Source organism: Anomaloglossus baeobatrachus, chromosome 2 (genome assembly GCF_048569485.1).
Source record: "Anomaloglossus baeobatrachus isolate aAnoBae1 chromosome 2, aAnoBae1.hap1, whole genome shotgun sequence".
NCBI classification, from domain to species: Eukaryota; Metazoa; Chordata; class Amphibia; order Anura; family Aromobatidae; genus Anomaloglossus; species Anomaloglossus baeobatrachus.
Window position 1 is genome coordinate 417657876 of NC_134354.1, and position 24824 is coordinate 417682699.

Genomic DNA, 24824 nt, shown 5'->3' on the forward strand with positions numbered 1-24824 from the left:
AAGATAGGAAACAAAGAGTAGTCATAAATGGTACATACTCTAAATGGGCTATAGTCAGCAGTGGGGTGCCGCAGGGATCTGTGCTTGGACCGATTCTTTTTATCTCTTTATTAATGACCTTGGGATGGGATTGATAGTATAGGGTCAGTCTTTGCTGATGACACCAAACTATGTAGAATATTAAAAACGGACCTGGATAGTACAATATTACAAAAAGATCTGGATAAGATGTCAGAATGGGCAAATACTTGGCAAATGAGATTTAATGTTGATAAATGTAAAGTAATGCACCTAGGACGGAGTAATCCTATAGCTGCGTATACATTAAATGGAAGTAAACTCGGGACTACAGAACAGGAGAAGGACTTGGGTATTCTTATTACAAATAAGCTGAGCAGCAGCACTCAATGTCAAGCAGCAGCTGCAAAAGCAAACAAGGTTCTAGGGTGTATAAAAAGAGAGATTAGATCCCGTGATCCCAACGTATTGTTACCCCTCTATAAATCACTTGTAAGGCCACATCTGGAATATGGGATCCAGTTTTGGGCTCCACATTTTAAAAAGGACATTCAGAAGTTAGAGTCAGTTCAAAGGCGGCTAACTAGACTACTACAAGGAATGGAAGGCCTCTCATATGATGACAGGTTGAAAAAGTTAGATATGTTTAGCTTAGAAAAAAGACGTCTCAGAGGAGATCTCATTTATATGTATAAATACATGTGTGGTCAATATAAAGGACTGGCACATGACTTATTTCTTCCAAAGACAATACTAAGGACCAGGGGGCACTCACTGCGAGTGGAAGAAAAGCGATTCCGACAGCTAAATAGGAAAGGGTTCTTTACAGTTAGAGCGGTCAGACTGTGGAACACACTACCACAAGAGGTAGTAATGGCTGATACTATAACAGCTTTCAAAAAAGGGCTGGATGATTTCCTCAGTACACACAACATTGTTGGTTATAAATGACTTGGGTACCAAAATGTAGAACTGGTGAAGGAAGGTTGAACTAGATGGACCTAGGACTTTTTTCAACCTAAGTAACTATGTAACTGTAACTTGCCGGCTGCAGTACTGGATCCCTGCTGTTGCTCCAGTCTCCTTGTTTTGGCTGCAGTGGTTATGTCATGTGGGCAGTGGATTTCACTGCTGTAACCAATCACTGATTTCAGTGATGTGAATTGTCGAAGTGACGTCACCGCTGCAGCCAGAACACAGAGCAAAGCAAAGGCAAGGAACCGGCCTGGACCGTAGGAGGGCAAGTACCATCACAGGAATTGATTGGGGTCCACTTATCTAAAAGATAAAAACCCCTTTAAGGTATTGTATGTTTTAGACAAATGCTGTGTGTCCTAAAGGTCCACCAGATATAATAGTCACAGGGGTGCCCGTCATACAACTGATATAGCCAGGCATCAAAGCCATTTTGTCTTGCTGCATGACCTTCAAAGCCTTAATAAGAGTCTAATGTAATGTATCAATCTGCTAGTTTGTATTAGCTCCACTCTAACAAAAAGGGCTAAAATTGTGAAAGCTGTCTTCAATGTGCTAAGGAACATAAAGGGGAGAAAGAAAAAAATAAGGCACACAGCGATGTTTAAATGTGTTGTCCAGTCTAAAATGATGTCTGCAGTCACTATGTGTCACTATGTGACTGCAGACTTATGAATCTTCCCAGCACACACTGCACTGCGAGGATTCACCAGTTTCGGAGAAGGAAACGGCAATTGTGGGATATGCACGTTCGCAGCCAGAACCCAACTAGTGGGTGCAGCCTCACTTAATACAAGTGTATTAAACAATGCCGCGCCTACTAGACTGCCATGCCCACTCCATACACTTGCATTGAGTGAGGCCACGCCTACTAATCAAGTTCAATGTGTGCGCTGGGAGGACTGATAAGTCTGCAGTCACAGTGATTTTAGACTGAACAACCCCTTTAACATACTTCATTCCCACCTTAAGCGACAAAGTGACATTTCAGCTCATCCATTTCTTTATCCTTCATCCTAATTCACTATTTTTCTATTACATAGCTATTGATTAATTGGAGTTAGGAAATTACTTACGAGTGCTGAAGCATGTTGGAGCAGAGCGCTGGGTCCACTTTTTGCCAGCAGCCAAGATGAGCAGCTGCCTTATGAAGAAGATCACAGTACCGTGCAGGCAGGAGGTGCTGCGTGAGGATTACTGAAGTGCTAAGGGAAACTTGAAGAAAGAGTTCACAAGACCATCGCTTGTCATAATACTGTGTGCTCTGTACAAAGTGAGAGAACAAAATTACAAAATTATGGACAGATAAACTATAGAACAATGGCATGTCCAACAAAAAGGGCGGCTGGGTAAAGTGTGCTTCCTAGGTTACAGTCTAGATTTGTATGGACAAGTTATAAGTACTGTACCTTGATAAACCACACTGGTACAAATGCCACATAGTATGCAGACAGCATCGAACTAAGCAGCACCTCCCGAACACGCCAATTGAAGTCCAGCTTCAAGTAATGCACTTCACTGCGGATTAGATCTGGAGACAGGCAGCACGCATGTGTTGGAAGAGGATCCGTGCTGGGCCTCCACATGTGCTGCAGTACTGTTAAGTAATCACGACCTGCCTTATCAACAGACCCCAGATCGCCACTAACACGCGTGTTGGGTACGTGGGCAAAGAGGCTTGACCGACGGAAATCATATCCCAAGTGCAGAAATGGGATATACATACCAAATCTAAAAAAATAAAACAAACAAAACATAACTAATAGAAAAACATTATACAATTTTATGCATGATACAATCATTAACCCCTTAACTACCGCGGGCCGTAAAATTACGTCCTAGCGGTCATAATGTTACTGCCCGCAGCATCATGCTGCGATCGGCACACATCTCAGCTGATTTTCACAGCGGAGATGTGTGCCTGCTAGGCACGAGCAGAATCGTTATCTGCTTGTGCAGTTTAACCCCTTATTTGGCGCTGTCAATATGTGACAGCGCCATTATAAGCGCGATCGCGGTAAACACTTACTTACCGCCCGATACCGGAAGTCACGTAACGCGATCACGTGACTTCCGATAGTTGTCATGGTAGCACAGGGTCATGTGATGACTCCTGTACTACACCTGACTTGCTTTCACTTTCGCTGTGCCAGCGGCACAGCAAAAGAGAAGGAGAGCGTATCTGCTGTTTACAGCCTTGTAGCTGTGATCAGCAGATACTGCAGAGCGACCGGAATGCTGATCGCAATAGCCCCCTAGGGGGACTAGTAAAATAAAAAAAAAAAAGTTTAAAAAAATTAAAAAAAAAAAAACAAAAAACCTAAAAAGTTCAAATCACCCCCCATTCGCCCCATTGAAAATTAAAGGGTTAAAAAAATAAAAAATACACACACATTTGGTATCGCCGCGTTCAGAAACGTCCGATCAAAATATAAAAATCAATTAATCTGATCAGTATACGGCGTAGCGGCAAAAAAATTCCAAACGCCAAAACGACGTTTTTTTTGTCGCCACAACTTTTGCGCAAAATGCAATAAGAGGCGATCAAAACGTAGCATCTGCGCAAAAAATGGTACAGTTAAAAACGTCAGCTCGAGACGCAAAAAATAAGCGGTCATTGAGCCATAGATCCCGAAAGAAGGGAATTTTGTTTACTTACCGTAAATTCCTTTTCTTCTAGCTCCTATTGGGAGACCCAGACAATTGGGTGTATAGCTTCTGCCTCCGGAGGCCACACAAAGTATTACACTTTAAAAAGTGTAACCCCTCCCCTCTGCCTATACACCCTCCCGTGCATCACGGGCTCCTCAGTTTTGGTGCAAAAGCAGGAAGGAGGAAACTTATAAATTGGTCTAAGGTAAATTCAATCCGAAGGATGTTCGGAGAACTGAAAACCATGAACCAAAAGAACAATTCAACATGAACAACATGTGTACACAAAAGAACAACAGCCCGAAGGGAACAGGGGCGGGTGCTGGGTCTCCCAATAGGAGCTAGAAGAAAAGGAATTTACGGTAAGTAAACAAAATTCCCTTCTTTGTCGCTCCATTGGGAGACCCAGACAATTGGGACGTCCAAAAGCAGTCCCTGGGTGGGTAAAAGAATACCTCGATAAAAAGAGCCGAAAACGACCCCCTCTTACAGGTGGGCAACCGCCGCCTGAAGGACTCGCCTACCTAGACTGGCGTCTGCCGAAGCATAGGTATGCACTTGATAGTGCTTCGTGAAAGTGTGCAGACTAGACCAGGTAGCTGCCTGACACACCTGCTGAGCCGTAGCCCGGTGCCGCAATGCCCAGGACGCACCCACGGCTCTGGTAGAATGGGCTTTCAGCCCCAAAGGAAGCGGAAGCCCAGAAGAACGGTAGGCTTCAAGAATCGGTTCCTTGATCCACCGAGCCAAGGTTGACTTGGAAGCCTGCGAACCCTTACGCTGGCCAGCGACAAGGACAAAGAGGACATCTGAATGGCGCAGGGGCGCCGTGCGAGACACGTAGAACCGGAGTGCTCTCACCAGATCTAATGAGTGCAAATCCTTTTCACATTGGTGAATTGGATTAGGGCAAAATGAAGGTAAGGAGATATCCTGATTGAGATGAAAAGGAGATACCACCTTAGGGAGATATTCCGGAACAGGACGCAGAACCACCTTATCCTGGTGAAAAACCAGGAAGGGGGCTTTGCATGACAGCGCTGCCAGCTCCGACACTCTACGGAGCGATGTAACTGCCACTAGAAATGCCACCTTCTGCGAAAAACGTGATAAAGAGACCTCCCGCAGCGGCTCGAAAGGTGGTTTCTGAAGAGCCGTTAGCACCCTGTTAAGGTCCCAGGGTTCCAGCGGACGCTTGTAAGGTGGGACTATGTGGCAAACTCACTGCAGGAACGTGCGGACCTGCGGAAGCCTGGCTAGACGCTTTGAAAAAATACGGATAGCGCCGATACTTGTCCCTTGAGAGAGCCGAGAGACAAACCCTTGTCCATTCCGGATTGAAGGAATGAAGGAAAAGTGGGTAAGGCAAAGGGCCAGGGAGTAAAACCATTATCAGAGCACCAGGATAAGAAGATCCTCCAAGACCTGTGATAGATCTTGGCGGACGTTGGTTTCCTGGCCTGTCTCATAGTGGCATTGACATCTTGAGATAAACCTGAGGACGCTAGGAGCCAGGACTCAATGGCGACACAGTCAGGTTGAGGGCCGCAGAATTCAGATAGAAAAAACGGCCCTTGTGACAGCAAGTCTGGGCGGTCTGGGAGCGCCCACGGTTGACCCACCGTGAGTGGAGACCACAGCCCAGGTGGGGGGTAGGAAGGATTTTTCCTGCGACAGAGAGTTGGGAAGGAGCCACCACTGAAGTGACGTATTGGTTGCAAGGGCAAGAGAGACGTTCCTGTCGAGGGAAGTCGACCTCCTGTCCCATTTGCGGAGAATGTCCCACTGGAGTGGCCGCAGATGGAATTGCGCGAAGGGCACTGCCTCCATCGCTGCCACCATCTTCCCCAGGAAGTGCATGAGGCGCCTCAAGGGGTGTGACTGACCCCGAAGAAGAGATTGCACCTCTGCCTGCAGCGAAAGCTGTTTGTCCAGCGGTAGCATGACTACCGCTGACTGAGTATGAAACTCCATCCCAAGGTACGTCAGTGATTGGGTCGGTGTCAACTTGGATTTTGGGAAGTTGATGATCCACCCGAACTGCTGGAGAGTCGCCAGAGCGACGGAAAGGCTGTTTTGACACGCCATCTGAGAGGGTGCCCTGACCAGAAGATCGTCTAAGTAGGGAATCACCGAGTGGCCCTGAAAGTGTAGGACCGCCACAGCAGATGCCATGACCTTGGTGAACACCCGTGGGGCTGTCGCCAGGCCGAAAGGCAATGCCACGAACTGAAGGAGTTAGTCCCCGATGGCGAAACGCAAAAAGCGTTGATGTTCGGGTGCGATCGGCACATGGAGATAAGCATCCTTGATGTCGATCGATGCTAGGAAGTCTCCTTGTGATATCGAAGCGATGACCGAGCGGAGAGATTCCATCCGAAACCGTCTGGTGTCTGTTGAGCAGTTTGAGGTCCAGAACGGGACGGAACGAGCCGTCCTTCTTTGGCACCACAAACAAGTTGGAGTAAAAGCCGCGACCATGTTCCTGGGGGGGAACAGGGATCACAACTCCTTCTGTCTTCAGAGCGTTCACCGCCTGAAAAAGTGCATCGGCTCGCTCGGGGGGCGGAGAGGTTCTGAAGAAACGAGTCGGGGGACGAGAGCTGAACTCTATCCTGTAACCGTGAGACAGAATGTCTCTCACCCATCGGTCTTGAACATGTGGCCACCAGGCGTCGCAAAAGCGGGAGAGACTGCCACCAACCGAGGATGCGGTTCGGGGATGCCGAGAGTCATGAGGAGGCCGCCTTGGAAGCAGTGCCTCCTGCGGCCTTTTGGGGGCGTGACTTGGACCGCCACGCATAGGAGTTCCTCTGGCCTTTCTCCGGCCTGCTGGACGAAGAGGATTGGGGCTTGGCGAAGGGACGAAAGGACCGAAACCTAGATTGTATTTTCCGTTGCTGAGGTCTCTTCGGTTTGGACTGGGGTAAGGAGGAGTCCTTTCCCTTGGATTCCTTAATAATCTCATCCAATCGTTCGCCAAACAAGCGGTCGCCAGAAAACGGCAAACCGGTTAAGAACCTCTTGGAAGCCGAGTCTGCCTTCCATTCGCGCAGCCACATGGCCCTGCGGACTGCCACAGAGTTAGCGGATGCCACCGCTGTACGGCTAGCAGAGTCTAGAACTGCGTTCATGGCGTAGGAAGAAAAAACTGACGCCTGAGAAGTCAAAGACGCAACCTGCGGAGCAGAATTACGTGTGACCGCATTAATCTCAGCCAGACAAGCTGAGATAGCTTGGAGTGCCCACACGGCTGCAAAAGCCGGGGCAAAAGACGCGCCCGTGGCCTCATAGATGGACTTCACCAGGAGCTCTATCTGCCTGTCAGTGGCATCCTTTAGCGATGAGCCATCTGCAACCGATACCACAGATCTAGCCGCCAATCTAGAGACTGGGGGATCCACCTTGGGACATTGAGCCCAACCCTTAACAACGTCAGAGGGGAAGGGGTAACGTGTGTCAGTAAGGCGCTTAGTAAAGCGCTTGTCCGGAACCGCTCTGGGCTTCTGGACAGCATCTCTGAAGTTAGAGTGATCGAAAAACGCACTCCGTGTACGTTTAGGGAACCGAAACTGGTGTTTCTCCTGCTGAGAAGCCGACTCCTCTACAGGTGGTGGCGGGGGAGATATATCTAACACCTGGTTGATGGACGAGATAAGGTCATTTACTATGGCGTCCCCTTCAGGTGTATCAAGATTGAGAGCAACGTCAGGGTCAGAGCCCTGAGCTGCGACGTCCGCCTCATCCTCCAGAGAGTCCTCAAGCTGAGACCCCGAGCAGCGTGAGGAAGTCGGGGAAGATTCCCAGCGAGCCCGCTTAGCCGGTCTGGGACTGTGGTCCGTGCAGGAGTCCTCCACGTGAGACCTAGGGGCCACCCCGGGAGCACGCTGCGGCGCAGACCAAGAGGGGCCTGGAGGCGATGACCCAACGGTGCCCGGGGCCTGTGTAAGGACCGGTCTGGACTGCAAGGCTTCTAGTAGCTTGGCAGACCATTTGTCCATAGACTGAGCCATGGATTGTGAAAGCGACTCAGAGAGTTTCTCAGCAAAAACTGCAAACTCTGTCCCTGCCGCCTGGACAGGGGAAGCAGGAGGGTCTGCTTGAGCCGAGGGGCCCACTAGTGACTGAGGCTCCGGCTGAGCAAGTGCAACAGGGGTCGATCATTGCTCACAGTGAGGGTAGGTGGAACCCGCAGGTAACATAGCCCCACAAGAGGTACAGGTTGCAAAAAAACCCTTTGCCTTAGCGCCCTTGCTCCTTGTGGACGACATGCTGTTGTCTCCTAGGAGAGTGATCACTGAGGGCATATAGCCAAAAGCAAACAACCCGGCCGAACAGAGAAAATATATATACAATATATATACTATATATATATATATACACAATATATATATATATACACAATATATATATATATATATATATATATATATATATATATATATATATATATATATATATATATATATATATATATATATACACACACAATATATATATATATATACACAATATATATATATATACATACAATATATATATATATATACATACAATATATATATATACAATATATATATATATATACACAATATATATATATATATATACATATATATATATATATATATATACAATATATATATATACACATATATATATATATATACACATATATATATATATACACATATATATACACATATATATACACATATATATACACATATATATATATATATATACATACATACATACTCCGGCACCCTAGGGGGACCAGCACCGGGTGACCGGTGTTCCACCAGATTCCCTGCCTTAGGTCTCCCAGAGCTCGTTCCTGAAATCCTCCACAGGCAGAATGTGTGTAAAAATGGCTGCCGGAGCTCTCAGGGGAGGAGGGAGCCGTGGGCGGCGACTAGTAAAGTGCGGGAATCTGGGGCCCTACAGTGATCAGTGAGGGGGGGGGAGGAAACCTAAAGTATGCTCCAGCCCTCACTGCCGACGTCAGGTCGACCGTCCCGTCCTTACCCCTGACTGGCAGGCCCGGGGGCGGGAGTTATGGTACTAGGCCGCAATGAAGCCGGGGACTAAATTTAATACCGCGGCCGACAAACAGGCGCGGTCAGTGCGGAAGTCCCGGTCTTCACAAACCAGCAGCTGCTGCAGCGTCTGTGAAACAAGCGCTCCATGCACCGTCCCCATGGGGACACAGAGTACCTTTAGATGCAGGGCCCTGTCCCTGAGAATACATCGACTCCTGTCCGGCAGATTCCCACAGGGGCTGCGGAGGGAGCCCGGTCCCAGTGAATGGATGACCGGTTAGGATCCCACTTCTCCCAGAGCCTCTAAGGGATGGTGAAGGAAAACGGCATGTGGCTCCAGCCTCTGTACCCGCAATGGGTACCTCAACCTTAACAGCACCGCCGACTTAGTGGGGTGAAAAGGGAGCATGCCGGGGGCCCTGTGGGGGCCCTCTTTTCTTCCAACCGATAAAATCAGCAGCTGCTGCTGACTAAAATGGGGATGCATGAGTGGATGTGTGCCTCCTTCCACACAAAGCATAAAACTGAGGAGCCCGTGATGCACGGGAGGGTGTATAGGCAGAGGGGAGGGGTTACACTTTTTAAAGTGTAATACTTTGTGTGGCCTCCGGAGGCAGAAGCTATACACCCAATTGTCTGGGTCTCCCAATGGAGCGACAAAGAAAATGAGAATGCTACGGGTCACGGAATATGGCGTAAAACGTGCGCCACTTTGTTCGGACAAACTTCCGATTTTTTTTTAACCCCTTATATAAAAGTAAACCTATACATGTTTGGTGTCTACGAACTCGCACTGACCTGAGGCATCACACCCACACATCAGTTTTACCATATAGTGAACACAGTGAATAAAATATCTCAAAAACCATAGTGCTATCGCACTTTTTTTGCAATTTTTCTGCATTTGGAATTTTTTTGCCGTTTTTTAGTATACTATATGGTAAAACTGATGGTTTCATTTAAAAGTACAGCTCATTCCGCAAAAAATGAGCCCTCACATGACCATATTGACTGAAAAATAAAAAAGTTACGTCTCAGAAAAAGAATGGCGAAAAAAAAACGGAAAGCGAAAAATCGGCCGGTCGTGAAGGGGTTAAAGAAAAGAACACAAAAACGTAATAAAGGCGACAAATTTCTATGGTGTTGTAGTATACACAACCTTAAAATTTAAACTACTGACATACAGCCATCTCCCTTGTGGGAAATTTGCAATTACTTACGGATAACATAAGAAAAGAAGGTTTAGGAAGGAGTGTGTTCTGAACAACAAAATTAAGGAGCGACATAAACTCCATCCTGTTCCAGTTAGAACTGCAAACCGTGTAGCCACCAAGAGTAATGAGTGCGGAAGAGAAGACTTTCCTCCCTGTGAGGCCTAAGCAATGAGAAATTAGTGGTTATCTGAGCGCACACAACACTTCCCCAACCATACCAGTGTAGCAGACATACCTCCCGCACAATTGCTGCAATTAATCTTCGGGCTAGCACAATTGTTGTGAGGGTCAGCACATTAAAATCTATCAGGTGGAAGTTCTACAGAAAGAAAAAAGGAGGGGGGAAAAAAGCAGGACAGGTAACGTTAGGATCAACACAGTTCTCATATGTAAATGTGTGTTTATCCCTCGGATAGGATTAATGTGCCTGACAGGCGCTTCTCTTTTACTTTCATTTCTCCCTCCTCACCAGATTTTCAGGAAATCCTCTCTCCAGGTAGTCTCCTTGCTCTAGCTGCTGTGTGAAACCTGATACCACAGTTGGTCTGCAGAGCTTCAGGAGGGCAGATATACCTGTGCTGGCTTCTCAGGCTCATTGTTCCCGAACACATCACACTTTATAAGGTTGCTCTTTGCTCTGCAAATGTTTTTTTCTGGGGAAACTTCAGGATCCAATTGTGAATAATTGTGTGTAATTTTATTTTAGGTGCCTTGAAATTATGTTTTTTTGCCAAATTTTTCTCTTTCTAATAACAGTTATGTGTTATAACTGGGGGCTATTTGGTGGGAGTTTTGAAATGTGTGTATTTCAGAGTTATTACTTATGTTGAGTAAATGGGTTTGTTTTGCACCTGATAATGTGTAGTCTCTTTTATTGCATCCCTATGAAGGTCACTGATCACTTTTAGAGCACTGAAATTGCAAAAATCAGATATTATAGGTATTTTTCTAGCATGCGCCTGACAGGCACATTATTCCCAAACTCGTTATTAAAGATATTGTTCCCACCAGAGAGTTAAAAACAAACAGCTAATTTTGTTACCCAAGTCCAAATACTTACCAGAGAAGTATGGGAAGGTGGGTGTGACGGTGGGTACCACCATACAGTCTTGTAGATATTGATGTAGTGCACAAACAAAGCGATCAGGTGACACAGAAATAGCTGCAGCTCAAAAAGTAGGTGACGATCTGCACGTAGCTCAGGGATTTTGCAATGTCGCAGGGGTACCACGGTCTGTGCAGCAAGAGGGGGACTTGACAATCCTGTATTAGAACTACTCCTAAGTAGAGAAGAAAAACAAGAATAACTGTTGACATTGCAAAGTAAAACCTGAACTGAAATACAAAAGTATTTCATTACAGTCTTCATAAATAAATGGAGATAAAAAAAAATAAATATATCAAATGACCAGTGATGCCCATGGCTTTGGACAAAATCATATAAGGTTGGGGGGGGGGGGAAATTATAAATTATGATTTTTCAGATATGGAAAAGGGGGTTGGGGAATTATATACAGATTGCTAAACTACTTGAAAAAAAAAGAAAAAAAAAAAAGAGGAATTGAAGGTGATTGCTTTAGTGTCTAAACAGGAAATGTTTAGTTAAAGGGAACCTGTCAGGTGTAATATGCACCTAGAACCACGAGCAGTTATAGGTGCATATTGCTAATCCCTTCCTAACCGTCCCTGTATACACTAGCATAGATAACGAGATATTTAGAAAAAGTATTTCTAAAGATCTTTTAAGTATGCTAATGAGTGAGAGGATTAATCCACTGTGCGTCAGTACCCCGGCCAGTCGCCCCCCATTAGCATGTTATTACGCCCCTGTGGGTGTGCTAACAAGCTAATGAATACAGAGCGCCACAGGATGATCTTACTCACCTCTCTGCCGCCATCACATCCGATGGAGGATTTCGGCTCAGTGTGCATGACCCCGGAGGTTCAGTCATGCGCACTTCTTCAGTTTGAAGCCAGGACGGGTACACCCGGTTTCATAGTGCGCATGACCCAAACTCCAAAGACATATAGATAGGGACCTTAGATTGTGAGCCCCAATGGGGACAGTGTTCCTGATGTATATAAGTATGTAAAGCGCTGCGGAATATGTTAGCGCTATATAAAAAAAAAATAAAGATTTATTCAAAAAAGGTTTGTACAAAAAAAACTATACCATATTACGGCCATATGCAACCTCCAAAAGATAACACATATATTGTATCCATTCCTCAAGGAACTAGTATGCCTACTAGAATCCTGCGTACTTGGAATTGATCCCTAAGCAACCTTTAGGCTACATGCGCACGCTGCTTTTTTTCCTGCTTTTTTGCTGCTTTTTTGGCTGCAGTTTTGTCAGCTGAACTTTCTGACATCTGACTTCCCAGCAAAGTCTATGAGAAGTCAGATTTGTCATGCGCACATTGCAGTTTATTTGTCAGCGTTTTTTTTGTCAAAAGTTTGTGACAAAAAAAATGCAGCATGTTCATTCTTCCTGCGTTTTTGTCAACATTTGTCACCCATTGAAATCAATGAGGGCATCAAAAACGCAGGAAAAATGCATGCTAATCAAAAGTGGTGCATTTTACCTGCCTTTTAGCTGCGTTTTTGCTAGCAAAAACGCAGGTGATTTGTCAGGAAGTGAGGTCAGGCAAGTGGTCCCGTCCCATCCCGTCCTCCGTGTTCCCTGAAGTACCGCTGTCCCCAGGGGAGATGATGTGGAGGACGGGACTATCAGCGGCGGCAGCGAGAGGGGGATGGACATTGGCAGCTGAAAACATTGATTTTTCCCTCTTGCTGCTGCCGCCGCTGATAGTCCCGTCCTCCACGTGTTCCCCGAAGTACCACTGTCCCCAGCGTGCACGCACAGGGGAGATGATGTGGAGGACGGGACTATCAGCAGCGGCGGCAGCGAGAGGGAAAAATCAATGTTTTCAGCTGCCAACGTCCATCCCCCTCTCGCTGCCGCCGCTGATAGTCCCGTCCTCCACGTGTTCCCCGAAGTACCGCGGTCCCCGCACAGGGGAGATGATGGACCCCTCTCACCGCCGCCGCCGCTGAAAGTCCCGGGCTCCACGCTCCTGCCGCCGGCTCCACGCTCCTGTTGCCGGCTCCACGCTCCTGCCGCCGGCTCCACGCTGTAGCGCGATCATCTGAGCTGTCACTGAGGTTACTCGCGGCCACCGCTGGATTCAGCGGTGGCCGCGGGTAACCTCGGTGACAGCTCAGCTGATCGTGCGGCTGTCTTCATTAGCTGCATGGAGGTGACCGTAGCGGCGGTGTCTGCTGCTGCTCCTGTCACCTTCATGCTGGAAGCGACGCTGGAGCATGCTGGATTACGCCGGACATGGAGGGCTTTGTCGGGGTTAATAAATTGGTAATGAGGGAATGTGTTTGTGTTTTTTATTTCTAATAAAGGATTTTTCGGGGGTGTGTTTATTTACTGTAATTTACAGATTAATCATGGAAGGTGTCTCAGAGACGCCTGACATGATTAATCTAGGACTTATTGGCAGCTATGGGCTGCCAATAACTCCTTATTACCCCGATTTGCCAACGCACCAGGGCAAATCGGGAAGAGCCGGGTACAGTCCCAGAACTGTCGCATCTAATGTATGCGGCAATTCTGGGCGGCTGTTGGCTGATATTGTTAGGCTGGGGGGCTCCCCATAACGTGGGGCTCCCCATCCTGAGAATACCAGCCTTCAGCCGTATGGCTTTATCTGGCTGGCATTAAAATTGGGGGGGACCGCACGCCGTTTTTTTTTTAATTATTTATTTATTTCTAATTTTTTTTTTTTTCCAATTCAACAAGCTTTATGGGCTTGTTTGAACTGAAAAATACATGAAACAATTGTTGACAAAACTGCAGCCAAAAACGCACCAAAAAAGCAGCAAAAATGCACCAAAAAAGCACCTACATTTTTTGTGACATTTCCAGGCTCTCTCTGACAAGGTGCAGTTTTGGCTGCAGTTTGTGAACACGAAAAAGAAGCAGCGTGCGCATGTAGCCTTAGGCACACTTTTTTGAATTTCAGAGCATTTTTGTTGGATGACTAAAAGAATACATCAAAGAAAAAGAAAAATGTATCAAACAACAAAGCACTGTATGTAATGGGTTTTATCCATTGACCTTCAGGTAACAAGTGTTTTCTAGTAAAAAAAAAACAAAAAAAAAAACAACAAACAACTAAAAAACACACAGGAAAACCCATATTTCTTCCCAAAACAGTGTGCCAACTACTCAATGAAATTACGTGATTACACCCAAAATAAACCATGCAGCTCTAATAATGCAAAATATGGAGATTGACTTTTCCCTACAGGGTTGTCTTTTTTTTTTTAGCCATCAATCACACATGAGTAATTTTGATTAGTATTTGTATGCCACAACCAGGAATGTCTACAAAACACAGAACAGGTGTCAATCTTTCAACTCAATTTATTCCAAAAATAAGACTGTTATACTTTTTTTGCCCCAAAAAAAGCACTAGGGCTTATTTTCGGGTATGATTTATTCTTGGGAAAACATGGTTGGGGTAAGTTTACTGCCCCCAAAAAGCACCACCCCCTTCCCAAGAGAATCATACTTACCAGGGCCCGGATGGCTGCATGGCTCCCAGGTTCTCCTGCAATCTTTGGCAGGTGCACATCAGGTATGCTCCACACGGCCCTCCCCTGCTTCTGGCAGACACATTAACATACATCATAACACACACACACACACACACACACACACACACACACGGTGATACAGATTGCTTACAGCTAGCAGGGGAAGAAAAGACGCAGTGCAGTGGAGCACGAGGACCTGCTGTGAAACACATGGAAGACTCGGCGGTGGAATGCATTGATGCGCTGCTCCACTGCAGGTCCTCTATACGTTCCACCGCACTGCATCCCAGGATTCTCTGCCAGCCAAAAGCAATAGGTATCACCAGATATGGTGTGGGTGTGTGTGCGCGCGAGCTGATGTTTGTGTGGGTGTGCGTTCCACTGCAGATCCTCCCGTTTGACATCTGGTGAGTATGATTGCAGGGTCTTCTTTCTTTTGGGGGTGTCCTACAGTATTCTTTAACTTTTTTAGCTGCATGGACACTTCTTTATTGAGCTGCGACTAGGACTTCTTTTTGGAGGAAGTCTTGTTTTTGGGAAAAACATGATATAGATTTTTCTATGCAAGTTCCACCCCTTGGTTTGACATATAAAAGCTGTACCCCACTTTACTGGATTAGTGCTACAAATATTACCTCCAAAAATAAGAGTGTCTTATATTATTTTTGGCTCCCAAAAATGCGCTAGGGCTTATTTTCAGGGGATGTCTCATATTTTGTATTGGCGTCAGTGATCGAGTCGCCCGTTAATGAAAAATTAATATTCGCCCCTTCCCACACCTATCATATGTACGTTGCTGTAAACCCTGGAATTTCAGTCACATGCTGGCTAGTTAATGGAAAGAAAATTCACCCCTCTTCATGCCCAAAATGCCGCCCACCCCTCAGCTGGCATCATTGATTGGAACTTGTTTTAATGAAATAATAAATATTCACCCCCTTCTCCGCCCTCCCCCCAGTGGCAGGCGTCAGTGATTCACTCAGACTGTCATCGCAGAATCGCAACGCAATGCTCGCACTGGTTGGCAGCTCTTCTAAGGCTAGGTTCACACTTCCGTTAAATTGTATCAATCACAATCCGCTGCTCTGGTAAACAACGGAATCCGTTTAGTGGATTCCGTTGTTCCCATAGACTTGTATGAGCGGCGGATTGTGACTGATGATGCTGCGTTGCACCCTCCGCTTGACTGATCAGTCGTGGAACGACTAACCGCGGGGCGGAAGGAACGCAGCCTGTAACTTTTTTTGAGCAGCGCAGTCCGTAGGATTTCGCTGCGCATGCTCTATCTGGCTCCCTGCACACATAACCAGGGTACACATCGGGTTACTAAGCAATGCGCTTTGGTTAGTTACCCGATATTTACACTGGTTACGTGTGCAGGGAGCCAGCGCTAAGCGGTGTACGCTGGTAACCAGTGTAAATATCAGGTAACCAAGGAAAAAGTGCTTTGCTTTTAGTTACCCGATATTTACCCTGGATACGTGTGCAGGGAGGCCGACACTTCCCCTCTCGGCATGTACACACACACTCACTCACTCTCACATGTCCCCTGCCCTGCAGTCCTCAGCGCCACGGCCCCGCTCGGCTCCACCCAACCCGAACTCCGCCCCCCGCACACAACGGAGTCTGACAATGAATTCTGTTCTTTGTCATCCGTTGTACAACGCATCAGTCACATGCGTTAAGCCACGCATGTGACTGATGCAAACCAACGGAAATGGGAAACTAGCCTAACCCAAATGTACCAGCATGTACTTCCATGCAGCTGACACGCTCAGGTGAGAAAGCCACTGGCCAATGCAAACATTGTGCTGCGATGCTGTGACAACAGTAAATCGCTGACACCCTGTACATATATGTGAATATTATTTCATTAACACAAGTTCCAATCACTGACTGCGGCAGAAGGATGAATATTCATTTCGTTAACTAGCCACATGTGACTATAAACTTCCAGGACTTACAGCAACATACACCAATATAAGTTACATAACCTGAAAGGACTGCCCGAGACCTATTTCAGGATTCTATTAGTATGATGATCCACAACTAGGGCTTATTTTTGGAGTAAAGCTTATATTTTAAGCATACTACAAAAAGGCAAAAAAATCCTGCTATTTTCGAGGTAGGTCTTATTTTTGGGGAAACAGGGTATTTGAATACTAAAAAAATCCGGATTCAACAAGTTTAAAATTTTAGGGAAAATGCAAAGGTGAAATTGACTTGTTTATAATAAATTTTTGTTCTTTTTTAGTTACTACTATTTCAATACATGAAAAATTCTTATTTGACTATTACCTGGCTCTAGACCTCACACCGCTTACAGTCGGAGCTCCTCCATGCACAGCACCACCAGCAGATCCAGGATCACAAAGGGGAGTGCGACAGTATGATGTCCGATTTGGGCCCCGACGGCCCCCAGCCATGTCTGGGCTTATTTATCTCGGGCACAAACAAGACATGAATGGTTGATGAACATGCTGTTGTACAAAAGAAAAAACATCACATATAATAGATATAACAGACAACCTGAAAACACATAATTACATTAGAAATATGTGTGCAAACTTCAGGGTTAAAAACATGGTATGAATACTGGTGGCACGCAAATACATCATTGAAATTCCTGAATGAACAATTGGGCTACAGCTATAACAGTCATGCAACCAACTGGTCACATACACAGTCATTACATGAGAAGTTAAGACTCAACATTGTGGTCTTGGTGTCATGTGACCAATGATGCTGCGTGGTGCAAGCCTGATAAGTACTTCTAAAGGAAACCTGTTACATCCACATCTACTCTTACCTGCAAATGTAAAGTAAATTGCAGGTAAATAGCATTTAAATTCTAAGTAGCCAGATTACTGGAGCAGCAGTTATAGGGGTGAAAAGAAGTTGTATTCTCCCTGCGGCTGCTTGCTTAGTCATTGGGGCAGCACAAAGAGTGGTTTCAGTCACCACTCCCTATACAGGGAGTGCACTGTGACCGTTTGCCGGGAAAACGGAGGGACCGTTTGCCGGGAAAACGGAGGGACCGTTTGCCGGGAAAACGGAGGGACCGTTTGCCGGGAAAACGGAGGGACCGTTTGCCGGGAAAACGGAGGGACCGTTTGCCGGGAAAACGGAGGGACCGTTTGCCGGGAAAACGGAGGGACCGTTTGCCGGGAAAACGGAGGGACCGTTTGCCGGGAAAACGGAGGGACCGTTTCTTTTGCAGCCTATCAATGTGTGAGGGAGTAATTAGCGTGTAGTGAGAAGTTGCTGTGAGCAAGCGGCAGCAGGGAGAATAAATCTTCATTTTCTCCCTGTGGTTTCTGCTCCAGTAAGCCAGCTACACTATTTAAATGTCACTTACCTACAGATTATCCCTATATCTACAAGTAAATAGAGTTTCTGCATTTGAGTTTTCCTTTAAGTAATCCACTACTTGTGTCTTAGAAACAAACAAGGGACATGCAGATCTCTTTGCAAAATGGCCACTGGTGCACAACTTTAGAAGCAGAAAATCTTGAGCAAGTGTTTATTTTTTTAATTAATTCAGAGTGGTCATAAGTGTTGGGTGATAAGAGCCCTACAGTTCTCTGTTAGAGAACTAAAAGAGGATCTGTCTGCTCTCCTGATTTGACTATTTTAGTAATTGTGTGCATTTTTAAAGAGTACAGGTTTGGTACATCTAACTGTGCATTGTACCATTCCTCAGTTATCCCTCCTAGAAATGTATGAATAAAGTGAAAGTGGGCTGTTAACAGCTGTGCTCCCATAGTGTGACACTGTCAATCTGTATGTTCACATGTTGCTTTTTTGACACTTTATTTTCTGCAGACAAAACCTGCTCTGTTTGCAGTAAAGAAGCGGATTATGAAAAGAATGTTTTGCTGTGTTTTTGGTGCAGATTATAGGTTCCATTTGTCTACAGCGCATGTTTAATAAAGTTAGTTTCATTCAACAAAAAAGCAGCAAAAACGCAGCAATTGGATTTTTGCAGTCATTGCTTTTTATGGTGAAAAAAAACCGCTGCAATAATGCTGAAAGAATTGACATGCTGCAGTTTTCAAAAAAGCAGCAGTTTTCCAATTAAGTCAGAAAAAAAAAATCTCAGCTTTTAATGGTACTGTAAAAACAGCTTTCAATTTGCATAAAAAAAACACAGCAAAAACACAATGTGTGAACATGGACTTATAAGGAAAACTAACATCTAGTTTCCTTGATTCATAACAATTAACCCCTTCACTCCCCCGATGATTTTCTGTTTTTTTTTTTCCTCCCTTTTTTTCCCAAGAGCCGTAACTTTTTTATTTTTCCGTCAATAAAGCCATATGAGGGCTTGTTTATTGTGAGAGACAAGTTGTACTTTTGAACGGCAGTAATCATTCTGCCCCTTAATGTACTGAAAAATGGGAACAAAACACAAAATTCTAAGTGCAGTGACATTGAAAAAGAGTGCAACTGCACAATTTTGGGGGGGGGATATTTATAGTGTTCACTATTGGGCAATACTGACCTGTAATTATGATTCCACAGGTCAGAACTAGTTTGTAGATACCAAACATGTATAGTTTTACTTTTAGCTAAGCGACGCTGCAGCATCCCTCTGATCAGGAGAAATGCTGCTCTCTTGTGAGTGCCGGCGCTCTGCCAGCATTCACAGAAATTAAGTCATGGCAGCGACAGGAGGATATCTGCATCCGCTCTATAATGGCAACATATTGGTGCCCCATCATCGTGTAATGGGGCCGCCAATGGTGTTGTGGAACATCATGATCCCCACCGCAGCACATTTGATTGCATTGTCAGAGTTCAACAGCGCAAGGTAAGGGGTTAATAGGCGACTGCTAGCCACCCATAGTTGCTGATTAGATCAGCAGACATGTGCGGGGATGACCGTGGGCTTAGGCTAGGTTCACATTTCCGTTGTTTTTGCATCAGTCACATGCGTTGCTTGACGCTTGTGACTGATGCGTTGTACAACGGATGACAAGAATAGAATTAATTGTCGGACTCCGTTGTAAAAGAGAACATTCAGCTGATCTTCACAATAGCCGGACGGCTTTTGAGAGCAAACAGATTATCACAGATTATCTCCTGGCGGCCGGCCGCCGGGTGATCAGCCCATCGCTCACGGCCGCCGGGTGATCAGCCCATCGCTCACGGCCGCCGGGTGATCAGCCCATCGCTCACGGCCGCCGGGTGATCAGCCCATCGCTCACGGCCGCCGGGTGATCAGCCCATCGCTCACGGCCGCCGGGTGATCAGCCCATCGCTCACGGCCGCCGGGTGATCAGCCCATCGCTCACGGCCGCCGGGTGATCAGCCCATCGCTCACGGCCGCCGGGTGATCAGCCCATCGCTCACGGCCGCCGGGTGATCAGCCCATCGCTCACGGCCGCCGGGTGATCAGCCCATCGCTCACGGCCGCCGGGTGATCAGCCCATCGCTCACGGCCGCCGGGTGATCAGCCCATCGCTCACGGCCGCCGGGTGATCAGCCCATCGCTCACAGCAGCCGGCCGCCGGGTGATCAGCCCATCGCTCACAGCAGCCGGCCGCCGGGTGATCAGCCCATCGCTCACAGCAGCCGGCCGCCGGGTGATCAGCCCATCGCTCACAGCAGCCGGCCGCCGGGTGATCAGCCGATCGCTCACAGCAGCCGGCCGCCGGGTGATCAGCCGATCGCTCACAGCAGCCGGCCGCCGGGTGATCAGCCGATCGCTCACAGCAGCCGGCCGCCGGGTGATCAGCCGATCGCTCACAGCAGCCGGCCGCCGGGTGATCAGCCGATCGCTCACAGCAGCCGGCCGCCGGGTGATCAGCCGATCGCTCACAGCAGCCGGCCGCCGGGTGATCAGCCGATCGCTCACAGCAGCCGGCCGCCGGGTGATCAGCCGATCGCTCACAGCAGCCGGCCGCCGGGTGATCAGCCGATCGCTCACAGCAGCCGGCCGCCGGGTGATCAGCCGATCGCTCACAGCAGCCGGCCGCCGGGTGATCAGCCGATCGCTCACAGCAGCCGGCCGCCGGGTGATCAGCCGATCGCTCACAGCAGCCGGCCGCCGGGTGATCAGCCGATCGCTCACAGCAGCCGGCCGCCGGGTGATCAGCCGATCGCTCACAGCAGCCGGCCGCCGGGTGATCAGCCGATCGCTCACAGCAGCCGGCCGCCGGGTGATCAGCCGATCGCTCACAGCAGCCGGCCGCCGGGTGATCAGCCGATCGCTCACAGCAGCCGGCCGCCGGGTGATCAGCCGATCGCTCACAGCAGCCGGCCGCCGGGTGATCAGCCGATCGCTCACAGCAGCCGGCCGCCGGGTGATCAGCCGATCGCTCACAGCAGCCGGCCGCCGGGTGATCAGCCGATCGCTCACAGCAGCCGGCCGCCGGGTGATCAGCCGATCGCTCACAGCAGCCGGCCGCCGGGTGATCAGCCGATCGCTCACAGCAGCCGGCCGCCGGGTGATCAGCCGATCGCTCACAGCAGCCGGCCGCCGGGTGATCAGCCGATCGCTCACAGCAGCCGGCCGCCGGGTGATCAGCCGATCGCTCACAGCAGCCGGCCGCCGGGTGATCAGCCGATCGCTCACAGCAGCCGGCCGCCGGGTGATCAGCCGATCGCTCACAGCAGCCGGCCGCCGGGTGATCAGCCGATCGCTCACAGCAGCCGGCCGCCGGGTGATCAGCCGATCGCTCACAGCAGCCGGCCGCCGGGTGATCAGCCGATCGCTCACAGCAGCCGGCCGCCGGGTGATCAGCCGATCGCTCACAGCAGCCGGCCGCCGGGTGATCAGCCGATCGCTCACAGCAGCCGGCCGCCGGGTGATCAGCCGATCGCTCACAGCAGCCGGCCGCCGGGTGATCAGCCGATCGCTCACAGCAGCCGGCCGCCGGGTGATCAGCCGATCGCTCACAGCAGCCGGCCGCCGGGTGATCAGCTGATCGTTCGGCCGCCGAGAATGTGTGCGGGGGGTGGAGCGCGGGATGGGTGGAGCCGAGCGGGATCATAGCGCTGAGGACGTCAGGCGAGTGTGTGTACATGCCGAGCGCGGGAGGGGGCGGAGCTGAGGGGGGAAGTGTCGGGCTCCCTGCACACGTAGCCAGGGTAAATATCGGGTAACTAAGCAAAGCACTTTGCTTGGTTCCCGATATTTACCTTGGTTACCAGCGTATACCGCTTAGCGCTGACTCCTTGCACACGTAGCCAGAGTAAATATCGGGTAACTAAGCAAAGCGCATTGCTTAGTAACCCGATGTGTACCCTGGTTACGTGTGCAGGGAGCCAGAAAAAGCATGCGCAGCGAAATCCTACGGATTGCGCTGCTCAACAAATGTTACAGGCTGCGTTCCTGCCGCCCGGCGGTCAGTCGTTCCACGACTGATCAGTGGGGCGGAGGATGCAACGCAGCATCATTATTCACAATCCGCCGCTCATACAAGTTTATGGGAACAACGGAATCCGCCAAACGGATTCCGTTTACCAGAGGCGCGGATTGTGACTGATACAAATTGACGGAAATGTGAACCTTGTCTTACCCAGAGGGAGGCAACCTTGGATGTATATATACGTCCTAGGTCATGAAGGGGGTTAAGGAGGGAAAGGGAGGAACAACACAAAGTTCTAAAACATCATTCCAAATTGTTGTTATATACAAGTATTTACTAAATCAAGTATTTCATGAGAGATGACAGGTCCTTATAAAGGCTGTTCACATGTCCAATTATCATTCGTTAGAACGGATGCAGCAGCAATCCAATCGCAAAAAGTTGTGCAGACAAGTTCTTTGAACGTTTAGAAAAAAAACAATTTTAGCAGGAACCATTTTTTTATCACTATAAAAAATGGATGTGTTAACAGATTGCTATTTATCTTCCATTTCAAACTAATCCAGTAAGAAAAAAAAAAAACAGATCTTTTCCAAATGAAAGAAAAACAGATAGCTAAATAGCAATCCATTAACTAATCCGTTTCTAAAGACTTCAATGGTAAAGGGAATCTGTCGGCAGGTATTTGTTATGTAAGCTGAAGCCAGTTCATGGATGCCTGTCTTGTCACAGTCCAATCTGTTTATTTGCTATTTTGTTTAAGCAGCATAATTTTTATCATCGCTGGACTACAATGTCAGGCACATGGCAGTCTGACACACCCCCTCCTCTGATTGTACATCGACAGTGAGGTCTCAATCTCTATAGCGAGCCTGGTGTGAGCAGGATAGCCATCAGCTCAGCTACATCACAATCTAAACATTCAGACTGTCAGAACGGCTGCAGCCAGTGATCTAAGTGATACATAGTTGGATTCAGGATCTCATTGCCTACATTATGCGGCTCTTAGATGAGGTGGTAAAAACCTGCTGACCTTTTTAACCAACGGATCTCTGCAGGATCCAGTCTAATGGATGATTAGTGGACATGGGAACTTAGCCTAAACTGTAGGCGAGTCCATACGAATACCTTCGGGAACCACTAACAAATATACCACTATAAATAATAGGCTGTGCCTGATCTACCTTCCTAGAGCCAGAGGCCTGAGCTGTCCCCTACTTCTGGAGACAAGCGCTGGCTACCTGATGGCTACCTGCTGCAGACAGGGGCAGCACTCAGAGCTGCAGCCTGATAGGAAGCCTACTGTAAGGCATTGGCATGACAGCAGTCAGTAAGGAGCAGCCTCCTGCAGCGTGCCGAGCTCAGGGGAGGCTAGCACTGCTCCAGTGTCAGTAGCCAGCCTTCTCACAAGGAGCGGTACCTCCGATGTATCACACTGCGCTCCAGAAATAGCTCCACATGACCCCGGCGGGCACTTACCGGCCCGTACTGCACATCCTCAATGTTAGGACCAGGCCACTGCGCACCCGCTAGGTCCTCGGTCACTTGCCAGCCTCCGAGGTTCAGTAGCCACTGCACCCGCCACACCAAAACCCACTCACCACTTCTGTCCTGCGTGAACGCGCCTTGTGTCATAAAACGCGAGGACGCGCAAGAACATCCAGTTAGTAAAGGAAGCGCGCCTGTGTGCGTGATGACATCACACGTCTAACTCGCAAGGCAGCCACTTGTTTTCTGGGCATGCGCGGAGGTGGCTTTGCGTACAGTAGGCGTATTGGTGTGAGTAGGCGGGAAACTGCAGCTGCTGAGAGACTGTGCAGATTCAGATACTTCTACCTCATGTCAGATACTGGATATTTCCATAGGCTGAGACCTCATAGAAACCTAAAGTAATGTACAAATCTCAGAACTCTGCCAGGTTAGCCTTAGAATTAGCAACTCCTAATGTCTGGTTACCTCAGGTGAAAAGCTAGCATTGAGACTTCAAAAGCCGTTGTGAGGCCAGGCTTCACAGTATGGCGATGCTACATCACGGTATAATGGATGTGAATGTAAGAAATTCAGGGCGCTTCTGCAGTTTTCATGTCACAAATGCGTCAACTTACAAGAAAACAATGCCGAAATCGTTATTTTTATTTGTCTTTTTATATTTACAGGTTTAACAACAATCGGTATCTGAGCTCCTTACAAAAAGGGAGCCGGACTGTATTTGTTACATGGGAAGACATGTCCAACATATAATTCAGGTCACTACAGCCTGACCCAAACGGATCCTGGGCATCCGAACTGGCATCAAGTGGGCAAATAGCTAATTTTCACAGATCTGAATAAATAACTTCTATTTTTCAGGGGTTAAAGCAGGGGGTCTCAAACTCGGCTGGGTATATGGGCCGCACAGAGGAAAACAAATAATTTGGGGGGGGGCGCATTCTTTGCAGGACAAAGTGATATTTTTATTGGTACCATATCTAATATATAAAGCTGAATGTGTGTATGTATGTGTGTGTGTGTGTGTATATGTCCGGGATTGGCATCTGCACCGTCGCAGCTACAGCCACAAAATTTTGCACACTTACACTTCTGGACGCCGAGAGCGTCATAGGCTATGTTTTGAGGGGAAATTTTAACCCCGCTCTTTAGTTATTCACCAAAAAACCTGCCTCCATTAAAGCGAATGGAGCTGGGAGCCACAGTGCAGCCAGAACTTCAGAAGAATGCGCAGCCACGCCCTGATATGGAATGTTGGAGTGTCACAATGCAGCCAGGGAAAGAGACCAGACAGAGACAGACACAAAGAGACAGACACAGGGAACAGACAGAAAGGGAAAGAGACAGACAAAGACAGGTAAAGAGGCAGACAGGGAAAGTGACAGATAGATAGACAGGAAAAGAGATCGAGACAGATGGAGAAAGAGACAGACAGGGAAAGAGAGACAGAGAGATATATACAGAGGGGGAGACAGACAGAGAATGGGAGAGAAACAGAGAGACAGTTA

At 47.8% G+C, this 24824-nt stretch overlaps 1 protein-coding gene across 3 annotated transcripts in view; it reads right to left on the reverse strand.

The window, feature by feature from the left end:
* The window catches only part of TMEM39B (transmembrane protein 39B), a 91984-nt gene that overhangs the window by 12895 nt on the left and 54265 nt on the right, over nt 1-24824 (reverse strand). The window contains exons 1-7 of one of the 3 annotated variants that reach the window (XM_075336143.1): nt 23430-23521; nt 16811-16992; nt 10962-11181; nt 10137-10220; nt 9908-10062; nt 2403-2724; nt 2070-2257 (exon numbers count right to left, since the gene is read on the reverse strand). In XM_075336143.1, coding sequence (XP_075192258.1) covers nt 2070-2257; nt 2403-2724; nt 9908-10062; nt 10137-10220; nt 10962-11181; nt 16811-16938 — 1097 coding nt within the window. In that variant the 5' untranslated portion in view covers nt 16939-16992; nt 23430-23521. The other 2 variants (XM_075336145.1, XM_075336146.1) reach the window with 2 other exon arrangements.